This window comes from Dreissena polymorpha, chromosome 6 (assembly GCF_020536995.1).
Source record: "Dreissena polymorpha isolate Duluth1 chromosome 6, UMN_Dpol_1.0, whole genome shotgun sequence".
Taxonomy (NCBI): domain Eukaryota; kingdom Metazoa; phylum Mollusca; class Bivalvia; order Myida; family Dreissenidae; genus Dreissena; species Dreissena polymorpha.
Window position 1 is genome coordinate 84,361,317 of NC_068360.1, and position 14,492 is coordinate 84,375,808.

At 36.2% G+C, this 14,492-nt stretch overlaps 1 protein-coding gene across 1 annotated transcript in view; it reads left to right on the forward strand.

The window, feature by feature from the left end:
* LOC127835863 (arrestin domain-containing protein 17-like) overlaps positions 1-12,891 on the forward strand; it is a 66,202-nt gene extending 53,311 nt beyond the window's left edge. The window contains exons 4-7 of the mRNA XM_052362288.1: positions 7,393-7,548; positions 8,813-9,004; positions 9,476-9,659; positions 11,189-12,891. Coding sequence (XP_052218248.1) covers positions 7,393-7,548; positions 8,813-9,004; positions 9,476-9,659; positions 11,189-11,367 — 711 coding nt within the window. The 3' untranslated portion in view covers positions 11,368-12,891. The remainder of the gene's footprint in view (positions 1-7,392; positions 7,549-8,812; positions 9,005-9,475; positions 9,660-11,188) is intronic.
* The last annotated feature ends 1,601 nt before the right edge of the window (positions 12,892-14,492 follow it).

Sequence of the window (14,492 nt, forward strand, 5' to 3'; positions counted from 1 at the left end):
TTTGCGACATTTATCGTTCCTTGCGACATTTATCGTCAACGTTGCGACAAATCTCGTAGCCTGCGACATGTAACGGCGATGCGACATTTTACGACGCTATAACAGTCGTTATGCACACGATACTATTTCGGAATTAAAAGCTGGTAATTCTATTGACATATTACGGTCGCGGTTCATAGCCTATGTATTTTAATTATGTGATAGAAAAAAATGTTTATGGTGTGTATAGTAGTGTCTGAATGCTTTGAACGTTTATGTTGGTAGCTGGGAGTTGGATATTTTGTAACTACTGTTGTCCGTGTAGCTGTTAGTACTTCGCCTGAGGAATAACCGACTAGTGCTCGATTTGTATTTGTCGGAACAGGTACTTCTTTTAAGCACCCCTTAGTAAAGTACTCTTAAATATACTACAAAGTACCCTGGGTATGGACAAATAAAAGCTTTTTGCATTCTGTTTCTGTTTTCATTAGTCAATTCTGATTATCACACCATGTTTTTATTATATTGTATAAATGTCACAACATTTCAGTGTTTAGGTGATATATAGAACAAATCATAATTTGTAATTTTAAGTTTTGTATTATATCTTGCATGCTATCCGTGTACGCACGAATTTACACGCAACTTATGTTCTTTTTTCTTTTTTTTGGGGGGGGGGGGGGGGCAAACTATTTATTCACAAAAGTATAAACATATAAAAACATATACAAATCAATTATCAAGTACAGTTACATACATTTACAGTTATCTAAACATTCATTCGAAATATGTGAATGTTTATATAATATTTCATCAATATTAATTTTTTTTTTATATATTGGTGATTCAAATTATACTTACATAAATTACATAGGATAATTTCTTTATTATAATATGATTACAATGGTATTTATGGTGTATACACAGTTATAAAGTCAAATGTTTAACAAACTTTGATAGTATACTGTGACATATATTTCTTTTCCTGTAACATTCATTCGAAATATGTGGATGTGTATATAATATTTCATCAATATTTTTTTTTAATATATATTGGTGATTCAAATTATACTTACATAAATTACATAGGATAATTTCTTTATTATAATATGATTACAATGGTATTTATGGTGTATACACAGTTATAAAGTCAAATGTTTAACAAACTTTGATAGTATACTGTGACATATATTTCTTTTCCTGTAATATTGCATCACTGTCAGAATATCTTTCATAAGCATATTTTTCATATCGATAAATTTTGATCTCCTCTCGCTGATAATGTACATGTAACATATATATATTGAGTAACAAGCATAGCTTATTATGATATTAACATCATTGTATGTATTACTTTCTATTTTATAACCAACGATTATATTACGAAGACAAATAAGAGAAGAACAAAATCCTATTTTCTGGAAAATTATTTGAACAATGGACCAGAATGGACGTACATAAGAACAGTCTAATAGCAAGTGTTTAATTGTTTCTAATTCCCAACAATACAGGCATAGGGGCGAATCTTTAATTTTCCAAGTAAACAGGTTTTTATCAGTTGGAATAATTTTGTGGATTAGTTTATATCTAAGTTGTCTAACCTTAGTGTTGATAATAACATTATTGATAAAATCATATACCGATTTCCAGATAACTTTTTCTTTAAAAAAAACTCTGGTCCAGTGGTCATGTACGTATGGTTTATCACATGTATTCGCAATTAACTATTGTTTTAGTATTTTATTATTTAATTGATATATATTTATATTTTTGTTAAATGTGCAATTTAAATCTGTTTTCACCGCGGAATTAAACGATTCAGATGATTGCAATATTACAGTCCAATCCTTCGGAATTGATTTTTTTAGTATATTTAGCTCAGCAATCCAGTTAGATTTGTTTTCTAGTTTCGAAATGATGTGCGTTTCCTTAGCTAGGCCAGCGTTGGAAAGTAAATCTTTGATGAAAATTATATTAGAATTCATCCAGTTTTCGAAAATAAGGCGTTTGCCATTATGTTTGATATATCGGTTTCCCCATATTACTTCAGTTCTTATATGAAAGTATTTTAGTGCTTTTATCGGTGAACTGGCATTGTTTATTTCAATGAAATTGCTTATAATTTTCTCATAAAAGGCTGGTATTTTCCATTTTACTTTTGGTAGCGACTTAATTGAATCGATGTTCATTTAAAATATTAAAAGCTTTTTGCCAAATTGGTTCAAGAAAAAAATAGGAATAGCTTTCCAATTTGCATTATCATCGATACATAGCATGTTCACCCATTTCTTTTTTAGTGTTTTTGCAAAAATGCTTATGTCAGGCATTTCAATTCCTCCATTTTGCTAAATCCTTATCATGCAAATGTTGAAAACATATTAAATATCGATGATTGACATACCACAATAATACCACAATAATATCGCCGAATATCTTTATTTAGTATCTTTCTGATCAAAACAGACTTCAAGTGCACAAAGTTTACGAGACGGCGTTTATATAAAGATTTCTGCAACTGACAGCAAACTGACCTTGATACCTTGCGGATTGGAATGCAATGCATTAAAGTTAGGTAACAATTCTGCTGCTGAAACGACGGCTTGTTTACGCCAACTGTACACGACCAAGGCAACAGCTGTGCCTTAAATATTGATATATCGACAAAGCGACTAAACGAACTATGTACTCCATCAGACAAAAATAGCATAGATTCCAATTTTTTCCTTCAATGAAAAGATCGCAACCCCTTCTGCGAACTCCGGTGATGAACTGTATATAAACTCTGACTTTCACACACTGGCCGCGAATTGACCCGAAACCTCGCGGGTTGAAATGCAATGCAAGTAAGTACTAAATATGAGAATATAGCCTTTAGTATAAACGCTTTTGCGCTGGTAATTCTCTGAAAATAAAAGGTGAACGCACAAACTGTATTTATGTCGAAAATTGATTGTAAAACTGTTCTATCTATTGAGCCTTTACATTAGAGATAAAATTGTTTCATGCAGTAAAACAGTGTTACAAAGACGCGGATATGTTTCCAATGTTCTGGGGTTATACTCAAATCAGCCAATGGAATAAATGAAGTGTATTCATTCGTACCTAGCAGGGTGAAAAGCTGGCTTAATACAGCTTACGCCGAAAAAAGCAGCACTTGCTTGTGTGTTACATCCATTAATGTTTAATTGGTAAAACCCAACAAAGTCACGTGATCCTGCACCCTGTCATTGTATTAGCATGGATGACCGAGTGTTCTAAGATTAGGCTTTTACTCCAGGGGGCAGTGGTTCGAGCCCAGTTGAGAGTTACTTTTTTTTCTTTAATTTTATTCTTGTTTTGCTTTTCAATGACAAATTTCAATACATGCCGAAATCTGTGTAAAGGTCCCTTTAATAAAATGGTAACATCGACCTCTAATATTGATATATTCTCTTACTTACTTACTTAGCCCTCTTCGCCCACTTCTGGTCATATGGCCTTGACTACAGTCCGCCATTGGGTACGGTCTTGAGCCCTGAGCTTTGCTTATCCCCAAGATAGGTGGAGTGACTTTAGCTCTGTCTCTAGAGTTCTCCTCCGGATGGTTGCTGGTCTTCCTCTCTTTCTCTGGCCTTGTGGATTCCAGTCCAGATCATGGCGGGTGATGTTTGGTTGGTCTCTTAGGAAGGTATGGCCAATCCGTTTCCACTTTCTCTCTTTAATGGGGGTGGCGATTGTTTTCTGTCTCGTCCTCGTCCAGAAATGCTGGTTGGAGATTCTGACTTGCCATCTGATTGGAAGGATGTTTCGGAGGCATATGTTGATGAACACCTGCAGTTTGTGATCCAGCGCTTTGGTGTGTTTCCAGGTCTCGGATAAAGCCTTAGGTGCATGTTTGTCCAGGTGTTCATTAGCATGTTGAAAGCACACTGGGCCTTACCAATTCGGACTTTTGCATCTTCATCAGCACCTCCTGTCTTGGAGACATTACTTCCCAAGTATACAAAGCTGTCCACTTCCTCCAGCAGTATTCTAGCCGTTTTGAAATAGTCCGCTGTATCCCACGAGGTTGACTAGTTGTAGTGGTAATTATCCAGTCGACAAGAAGCCAGAAGATCATAGGGGAAATCAAACAGCCCTGTCGTACACCGGTTGTTTCCTCAAAGGATGGGACAGTTCGCCATTATGAATAACATTGCAGGTGGTATTTTCATAAAGGCTGTAGAGTATGTTGATGACTTTGTCTGGAAGGCCATTGAAGTTCAGTATGTTTCACATTTTAGCTCGATCTACCATATCGACCGCCTTTTTGAAATCTATGAAGGTCATGTTTAAAGGTGTCTGCCATTATAGTGATTGCTCAACGATGGCTCGCAGTGTAGCTATCTGGTCAACACACGATCGCCCGACTCGAATACCCGCTTGCTCGTCCCTCATCACTTTGTTGACTGCTGCTTTAATCCTTTCCAGGACTTCCCTTTTTAGTACTTTGCTTGGCAGAGGCAGTAGCTGGATTCCTCGCCAATTTTGGCAGTCTCCCAGATCCCACATCTTTGGCAGCTTAACAATTAGTCCTCTACGATATTCTCTTGGTACCTGTTCTTGTTCCCATATGTAAGCGATGAGATCTTGCAGGATGTCTACTGTTGTCTACTGTTGTCTATGGATCTACTTTCAGGGCTTCAGGTGGAATGCTGTCCAAGCCAGGTGCTTTGTTGTTATTCAGTTTCTGTAATGCCTTGATGAGCTCTTGAATACGTCTGAAATCGGCGACACAATTTCATATTGCGTGACGCAAAGCCATGCATTATAAATGGAGTTTTTGAACAAGAACACAGGCTTATTAAATAAAATCATTCTTATGTAGTTCACATGGCCGTAAGCAGCATAAAAATCTTTCTTTTATGCACTAGTTGAAATTCTTAAGAAAAACTGTTTTAAAAAGTTATATGGAAAAAAGCAGCACTTACTTGTGTGTTACATCCATTAATTTTCAATTGGGAAAACTCAAACAAAGTCACGTGATCCTGCACCCTGTCATTGTATTAGCATGGATGATACTTCAATACTTGCCGAAATCTGTGTAAAGGTCCATTTAATTAAAATGGTAACATCGACTTCTAATATTGATATATTCTCTTTGGAAAAGCATTAATTTATTGATTGCTGATCACATTGGAGTTGTTTTCACAAACACAGAGACAAGAGTTTGGCTTAGAAGAAGGTTCCTTTCAACGAAATATACCTGTGCGGTAACACGCCCACGCACGGTTTTCTCAGAGCGCGGCTCATTTGTTTTTACCCACCTTTTATTCAATATCCCTTGGCCCGGAAAACGCAGTTTGAGTCATCGTAAAATCGAAATCAATACATCATTAAGTAACGATTAAGTACCGCGTTGCACATGGGCATTATTGAGAAATGTATTGTGGTAGTGTTCAGTTTTTTGTTTTCGTTTTAAGACATGACTTCGAGTCCTGTGCATCGTATTCTCCATTGGATTGTTTACATGCTGGATTTGCTATTGATGCTAAATAAATAGAATTATTGGATGGTGGAAATACAAAATCTCCAATTTCGTGTTTTTATGTCCTTTGAAGAAAGAAGAATAGTTTTGTTTAATGTTTTGAGTTTAATCATGTCATGATTAGAATGGTATAAAATAATAATCATATAAGTATGTTTTAAAGTAAAAACATAATGTCTTCCCCAGGTCCATTGGAAACTTATTCTTACGATTAACCACTCGACCATTCAGTTGTTTATTGACATCGTAACTTTAACGCCATGTCAGTAATATACATATTAACCATTTTTGGGTGAAACAGGTCACACACGCTTTAAAATGTGTACGTCGTTGGATTGATTATTTTTCAAATTAAATAGTTTCCATATTCAGTGTTTATGCTCCTTTCAATATAATGAATAGGTTCCTTTACGACCTTATCTTTTGGCCAAATCGTGAGCATTCCCTTCAACAATGTAGTTCGACTCTGAGTAACTGAGTAACTCTGAGTAATTCCGCGCAGTCTCACCAGGGACGACATATCCTCCTTAATAGAATTGTTCGTGTAATGGATGTCTCTTCATAACAATATCCAGTGTACGCGGAGTGTGTCGTCCCTCAATAGCCTGTGCGGACTGCGAACACATTAAGCATAGTTTTCGAAGAAAGCGGCTCACTTTGGCATGTTTTGTTAATCTTTTCAACATGGTTTATGATTTAGAAATGGTAAAGAAGTTCTCATTAATATTCGTTTTTTTTCTTGTTGCTTCATTTTTTTCTACATTTTTATAGTTATTATTTTTAACGTGTATATACCCAAATAAAATATTACTTAAATTCATTTATAAACTGTAATATTCCGATGAAAATTGACGCTCATTTTTCTTTAGTTCAATTTTTCTGAATATGCATTTTCAACGTTTGTGGGCATGAAGCAGAGACTATTATATTCGGGTTAATCCCAATATTAACCCTGTATTGACAAAATAATAACCAGTGCAATTAACTTACGCTATCACAGTGGAGATTTAACCCTTGACCTCCCGGTAGCTAGGCGGACAGCATATCCACTACGCCACATCTATCTGAAAGTGGCTGTTTAGGTTTTCTAAACATCGCTCTTTATAAACGTAATTACCTAGTAATGCTTGATCGGTCATTGTCGATTCAGGTACTACTTATGTATACTTCAAAGTACGTACAATATTTTAGTACTACGGGGTTTGGCCGGATGTCTCTTATGTGGTTTTTCGTATTTGTGGTGCATTCCACTATACTAAAGGGTATCCGGGGTCATTCCACTATACTAAAGGGTACCCGGGGTACTTTTAATTAGTACCTGAGCCGGCAATGACCTGTGGGGGCCTTAGAAATATCTACGTCACAATAATGTTCACCAATTGTATGTCTAGTCCAACCCATTCTTACACATAGGAAAGAATAGTCTGAGAACCAAGAAATATATGTCCAGCCGTTACATATGTACAGTCCGCCACTGTTTATTTTTTCCTTAACAGAAGGTTTCTTTATGGCGAAAGGTGAAGATAGAGGCGGTCAATGCGAATTTTTAATCAAAATTAACGAAATTTTTGATAGTTCCAAATTTAAGTATATTGTTGATTCTTATTCTTAAGCTTGATAAATGGTTGGTGTCTACGGGTGCTGGTAGTCTCTACTTCACAATAATGTTCAACAATGGTATGTAAGCAGGCAAGCCAACATGTATCGGACTCATAGTATAGACCATGTGAAGGATTTGTTAAAAGTAATTCGCGTTTTGTGTCAATAAGTAATCATTTAATTTAATGGACATGAACATCTTAATCGCTCGCGAAAGGTAGCTGTTAGGATTTTCTAAGCCTCGCTTAATAAACATACTAACCTCGTAATATACACCGCACACTAATGCTCCACAATGGTATGTCCAGGCAAGCCAACAAGTTTCTGACTCCAAGACGGTGTGTTGCTGCTGCTGCGAAACCCCGCCTATATTGGCCAGTCTGAGGATCGACAAGGCTGGGTATGTGCCCGGAGAGTGGGTGGTCGTGAACGCGGAGTTTCAGGATGGGACGGGCAGAGGTGTTGCTAAGTCAAAGAATTGACTTGAAATGGTAAGCTTTAACTTAGCGTGTGCGTAAATATTTATCCCAGATAAGCCTGTGCAATCAGTATATTCTGTGTAAGTGGTGTTTTTAATCTTCGTTCTATAATTAAGCCATGCTTTGGGAAAACGGGGTTTAATTTATGCGCGAAAAGTGTCATTCCAGATTAGCCTATTCATTCCGCACAGGCTTATCAGGGAATACACTTTCCCGTGAACTGGAGTTTCGTTTTGAAGAGTCTATATAAACGAATAATTTCATAAACGCGGTAATTGTGGTTCGGACGTCACAGGCTTATTTAGGACGACACTTTTCGCACATGCATTCAGCCCAGTTTTTCATAACGATGCTTAAATATAACATATGTGCGGTAAGTTCTTTTTTTATAAAAAAACAAATGTTTGATACGCATGCCAAGTAGGGTCTGTTGTCTATTAAGTACGTTTGACAGGTCATAAATCACTCTGGTCGGTTATTGTGCGAGTTCGCCAATTGAATTTCGGAGAGTTTTTTTATTAACATCTGTAGTTTTGTCAGAGCACTCTTTGGCATATTCCCTAAGGACGAAGTCATTTTCGGTCATCAGTCGACACACGTCGTAAGGGTTTATGCTTTACATGCGCCTTGGCTACATGTTCAACTGTCAATGAGCTTAAACAACAGTAATATCATAGGTTTTCGCGAGGCATTAATTTTCGTTGTAGGTTGACCGATCCACGAATTTAATATAAACACGTCGGAAAATGACCGATGCTAATTTCTCGCTTTGTTTGCAAAATAAAAACTCAACGCATAGACTTGTTCTAAAAAAAGTCATTTTTGGAAGACCACGAAATTTAATGCTGACGAATGTAAATGATCTTACATCTTTTTTTTTCCATTTAAATGTTTGGCCTTTTGAAGGAACTAGTTCAAAAGGAAAGAAGTATATATTTTTCCCAAATTGGACCCTACATAATTCCAATTGCAGGTTAACATTTTTTAAATATTTTTTTTCCAACTTAAGTCAAAACGACGCTTTTTTCCCAATCCAAATGGATCCGGCCCCATTCCAAAATGGTAGAAAAAACAAACAATGTACAGTAACTGCTGGCCGTCTTTGATATGTGCTAGTTATGCTGTTGCACTAAATGTATGACAGAGACGCAGCATTATGAGATATGGTCCGTTCACTGTTTTCAGTTAATTCAATTGTCTGCCAATATGTAGCATGCCTTCAGATAAGTAGTCCTCAGTACTTTTACAGCAAACTATCTACCGGACCCGGACATACAGCCGCCGCGAGAAACGCTTCAAGTCACACTGCGTCGTCATGAAGCATGGTCCGGTCAGTGGGGGCGGAAGTGACGCGTGGGTGAATGAACGATTCCAGATACCTGCCCTGCCGCCGTCCCAGCTTCCCGGATGTGACATTATCTGCATTCAATATTTTGTGGAGGTAGTTGCTGAAACGTATTATCATTTTCTTGGATTATTATATGCGAAATCAGTCTCAACCGTTTTATGATTGTGAATATATACTTTTATAACGTGAGCTAAACTGAGTATTAACTAATGTTCAGAACAACACTCAACTTGTAAGGACACGGCAATTTAATATTAAGAAACATTATACCTACCGGTAGTTTAGGTTGGTAAAAGCCAAAGCCCGTTGCACAATACAAATGATTGTATCGATAGTATATTTCACAATAGAGTAATCACCGTTTTCAAAGTCCTGTATTCAATTGGTTTAAAAACGTACATTTAATACGTGACTGCATAAATATTGAAGGAGAATAAGTTTGCTATAATACCCTATTACTTTTGGTATGTATGCCAATTTGTTTACGTATTCGTTTAAAACTTGCACATATCTGTACACATTTACAACAAATGTATTTAACATACAAACACATATTTTCCCCAGTTTAAAGTGGACGTAGTGGGCACACCGTTTGACCTTGAGCTGCCTATACCTATAACTATTGGCACCATCCCCCTGCAATCCACGGTACAGATGTACATGCCCTCAATGTGGCCGTCTCCGGAACCTGTAGTCACTCAGCAACCATACGGGCCGCCGTCAGGAGTATCCCTTCCATTTAATATGCGTAAGTACCGTTTGTCAGTGTTAACCCTTTCCCACTCGGAAGCAAAGTGAAAATGGCTGCATGCAACCAGCATAAAATCAGAACATACAACGAGTAATTCCAATGCGGTTCAGGTCTAATGCCGTTTGCGGCTTATCAGTATTTTAAGGATGGACATTTAGGCTTCTAAACTTGACTCTATGAAGAAAGATCTTTAATTTGTTATTCTTATGCACTACAAACTGATGAGAATGCGCTTAAGAGTGGGAAAGGGTTTAAGAACATAACTCTGCCTCAATAATATTATCCTTCATTAGACTTTATTTGTGTTGCCCCGTCGCCATGCCCGTGTGCACAGTTTCTCTTCGTGTTTCTTTCCTTAGTTAAGTGTCTTCAGTGACAGTTAATATTTTGTAGCTCCACCCTTTTATTAGTATCCAAAATGATTGTTCTTGTTTTAGATCCGCCCTCTTGCCCTGTAACAAGTATCAAAAATGCCTGTTAATGTTGTCTAGCTCCGTCCTCTTTCAATTATCCAAAATTAAAGTTCATGTTGATTGCTCCACCCTCCGAATAAAACATATCAGTTTATGTTAAGTATCATCATCATCATCATCATCATCATCATCATCATCATCATCATCATCATCATCATCATCATCATCATCATCGTCGTCGTCGTCGTCGTCATCATCATCATCATCATCATCATCATCATCATCATCATCATCATCATCATCATCATCATCATCATCACCATTATCATCATCATCATCATCATCATCATCATCATCATCATCATCATCATCATCATCATCATCATCATCATCATCATCATCATCATCATCATCATCATCATTATCATCATCATCATCATCATCATCATCATCATCATCATCATCATCATCATCATCATCATCATTAGCCTGCTAAAACACTTTGCTCTAACTAGTTCCCAAACCGACTGTTCTTGTCTCTAGCTTCGCCCTCTTATCCGTATCCAAAATATATGTTCAAGTTTCTCACTACTCCTTTTTACCAGTAGCAAAACGTATTTTCTTGTCTTTAGCTATGCCCTTACGCCATCTTGTCAGTATAAAAAATATATGTTTATGTCTTTAAGCTCGGCACTCTTACAAGTATTCAAAAAGGCTGTTCATGTTTCTAGTTCAGACCTCTTACCAGTATAAACAAATCAGTTTTTAGCTCCCCCTATTAACACTATCCAAAAGGTCAGTGCAAGTTTTATAGCTCCGCCTACTCACCAGTATCCTAAATATCTGTTCTGTATCGAGCTCCGCCCTCTCAAACGTATCCTTTCTGAATGTATATGTTTTGTACGTCCGCCCTCTTACCACTATCAAAAATCTAAGTGAATGTTTCAAAGCTCCGCCCTCTTACATGTTCATGTTTTGTTGCTCCTCCCACTTACCAGTTTAAATGTTGAAGCTCCGTCCTCTTACCAGTTTTCTGTTATGTATTATAGCTCCGACCTCTTACCAATTTATATGTTTAACTCCGCCATCTAACCAGTATGTTATGTTTTGTAGCTTCGCCGTCTTACCGGGAGTGCATGTTCGGCAAGGTTGATACCAAAGAATCTGACGATAAGCACGCTGGGGGCAACATGAGTTACGCACCCTCGTACATCTACTACAACTGGATGCAACCACCGCAGCCCTCAGCGCCACCCATGACGAGCGTCTGGTATATAAGTGGTGCTCCGTGAAAGTTGGGACCCGGGTCCGTATCAAGCAGCCGATTCTTAGATCAAAGTCTAAAAGTAAAGAATATTTTTAAACCTGCTATCGTCTAAAATTACTTGAAATGCAAATCTAGCATGGTAATATATAGAAAATTGTTTTGTTAAGAATAATATGATAACAATATAAGCTGCATTTTAGCTACTACATACGTGTAGAAAGAGGTGATCCATGACGGCGAAGGCTTTGATCTGTTGATCAAAAAACCTTAACATTTGAATTTCCTATCTAAATGCATTCGATTTTTAAAACCTACATTTCCCAACCCTAAGATTATTATAAGCAGCAGACATCATAACACTTGAACAGACTGCTAGTAAATCACAGGCTTATCTGGTTTAATGATAGTTGCATTTAGCTAGGCTTCTGGCATTTAATGTGGGCTCAGTTACGGCACGGCTGCAGTCAATCGTGTTACAGTAATTAATCAACATATTCTTTATTTTGATGTTTTTGCTTTTGCCAGAAAACTCCTTGTCATGTCTCTTATACAGTGCCACTTTGACTATGCCTGCTCTTTTTGGTACCCTGGTCTTATTCAGTCACTTAAAAATAGGCTTCAAACTGCACAAAACAAGATGATTAGGTTTGTTCTGAATATGGATAACAGATCACATGTTGGTCAAGAACAGTTTTCACATTTAGGTTGGCTGCCTGTTTCAAAAAGAGTAGAACAGATCATACTTTGTCATGTACATAAGATTAAAAATGGCCTTGCACCAGAGTATATGGGTGAGAATTTTAAGCCAGTGTCTGGCGTACATAATCGTTGTACTAGGTCTAATATGGTAGCTCAGCCAGAATCTGATCATTTTGCTGAAAATTTTACATTTGAAGACTCTGGTCGTTTTTCCAAACCAAGAGTAGGAAGTTTTGGTTCTAAAACATTTACATATAATGGTATCTGTTTATGGAACAATCTTCCTCAAAACATCAGGGATGTACCTAAACCTAACAATTTCAAGGGTGCCATCAAGAAACAGTTTTTAGAGTCTTTATAGCTTTTTATAGTATACTTTTTATTATGAATTTTATGTTCTGTTAAAATACTGTGATACATTTTTAAGTCTTATGATCAATAAGATGCAAGGATCTCATAATTATTCTTTAACTTATAGTATGCTACAAAGTGTGTTTATTAACTACCTATGCAGTGTGTAACTTTCTTATGCAACTTCTGTGATAATAATGAACATGTGATTATATTTATTAATTCTTAATCAGTAATATACTTTATTAAACAGTACATATTTGATACATATACATTATTAAAATCTAATACATGACTGTTTCATGGTTACTGCCACCAATAACTAGGACCACAATGGAAATAAGTGAAAATCATTTTTCTCTTTTTTGTGTTACCCTTGTGTGTGCATTCCATGGTTTGCTATGTATATTGCTGTGATAATATATTTTATATTGTCTGCATTATGTAGTAACTATGTAATGTTCATATGTTTACCAAATAAAATCAATCAATCAATCAATTGTGTTACTTCGTTTAAAACTATTTATTTGAGCTCGATCACATCGAAAAGCTATGGCTTATATTAACGCTATCGGGTCCGTTTCCTGGGCATGGAACCAGTACTTGGTGTCTTTGGGGGAGATCTAAAGACGCTCCCACGGTGGGGATTGGACCCGTGACCTCCCGGTCGCTAGGCGGACACACTATCCATTACACCACGGCGCGAGGTGCTACTTGATGAACATACATGTATATCTATTGATAGTGTTGCTTTTAGTTTTAAGGTTAACATTCTATGTTAATTTCGGCTATTTGTGTTCATAGTGAAACGAAATCATTTTAAATGCATTTATTTAACATTTACACATCGTTTTGTTTCTTGTTGTTTACTCTTTGCAATTGTTTTATGATGTATGTTTCATTTTTTGTGTGTTTTTGTTTGGTGTCCCGAATCGGTTTCTACTTAACATGTGTTAATTAATTTGATAAATTTCCTAATTTTGTCCTTACAACTCCAGATGTTTGAACTGATTTGATAGGTATTTCTCCATTTTATTTTGTATAAATAAACAATAAATAATTGCATTGAATTGAAATTACATTATTTTATCTGACGCGAGGCTTTGGTGTTCATATCATTACAAGTTTTAATTGGCTTCAGGGTAATGTTAGCTGATTTTGGTCATTGCTACATCTATAAGGAACAATACTTTGTATGGGTTAACTTTATTATACGAAATATTGTACTAAGTATAGTTTGATTTCGAGTATTTATGTTATTTAAAGCTTTAATACGAGCGAAAACACGGGCGGTATCTAAGACTGTATGCTTGTCTAATAAGTATCGTGTTTTCAGTTTATTCATATTGATATTTTCTAATATAAAAAATACATAAACTTATTTGAGCATGAGATAACATTTCGCATGTTAAGATATTTACTTAATGGTTTGGTAAGTATATAATGTGTTACTGTTGTTGACATAAACCTCACGAGTGTAGATTTCATTTAACCTGTATTTCTTTTTGACATGTATGTACTAGAATGTATGCATTCTTTCTTTAAATCATTGTTCTGTAAGGTTAGTTTTAAGCTTATTAGAACATATTATATCAACATGAAAGTTAGTCAGTTATAAATCGTTTTGAGTGTTACATCCGTAGAACATCACAACTTAAAAGTAAATAGCAGAAATACAAGTGAAGGGAAAGCACTTAGTATTCATTGCGATACCGCGCAGATTAGTTTGACCTTAACTTTAAATTTGTTAACCTGCCTAGTATGGTTTGAAAATTCATAGTTACATACAGGATGCATATTTCTTCTTAACATCTTCAAGTGTGACATGTAGTTGGAACTACATCAATCACTTGTCAGTAAAAAGTGAGGATAAGGAAAAAATCGTGTTATGTTTTTGTACTAGTATCTTAATTCGACAGAGGAAGTATTTTGTGATTCGTTTTCAGTTATTTTAACAACGATAAGTTTGTTAATGCATTAGTCATTTTAGCGGAAGTGCAAATTGTGCTTACCTACATGGTGGGATTTCGAAATAAATTGGCTCAAATGGTCACCATAGCAAGACGACTTGCCTCTTGCAGAAACCATTTCTCTTGCTTC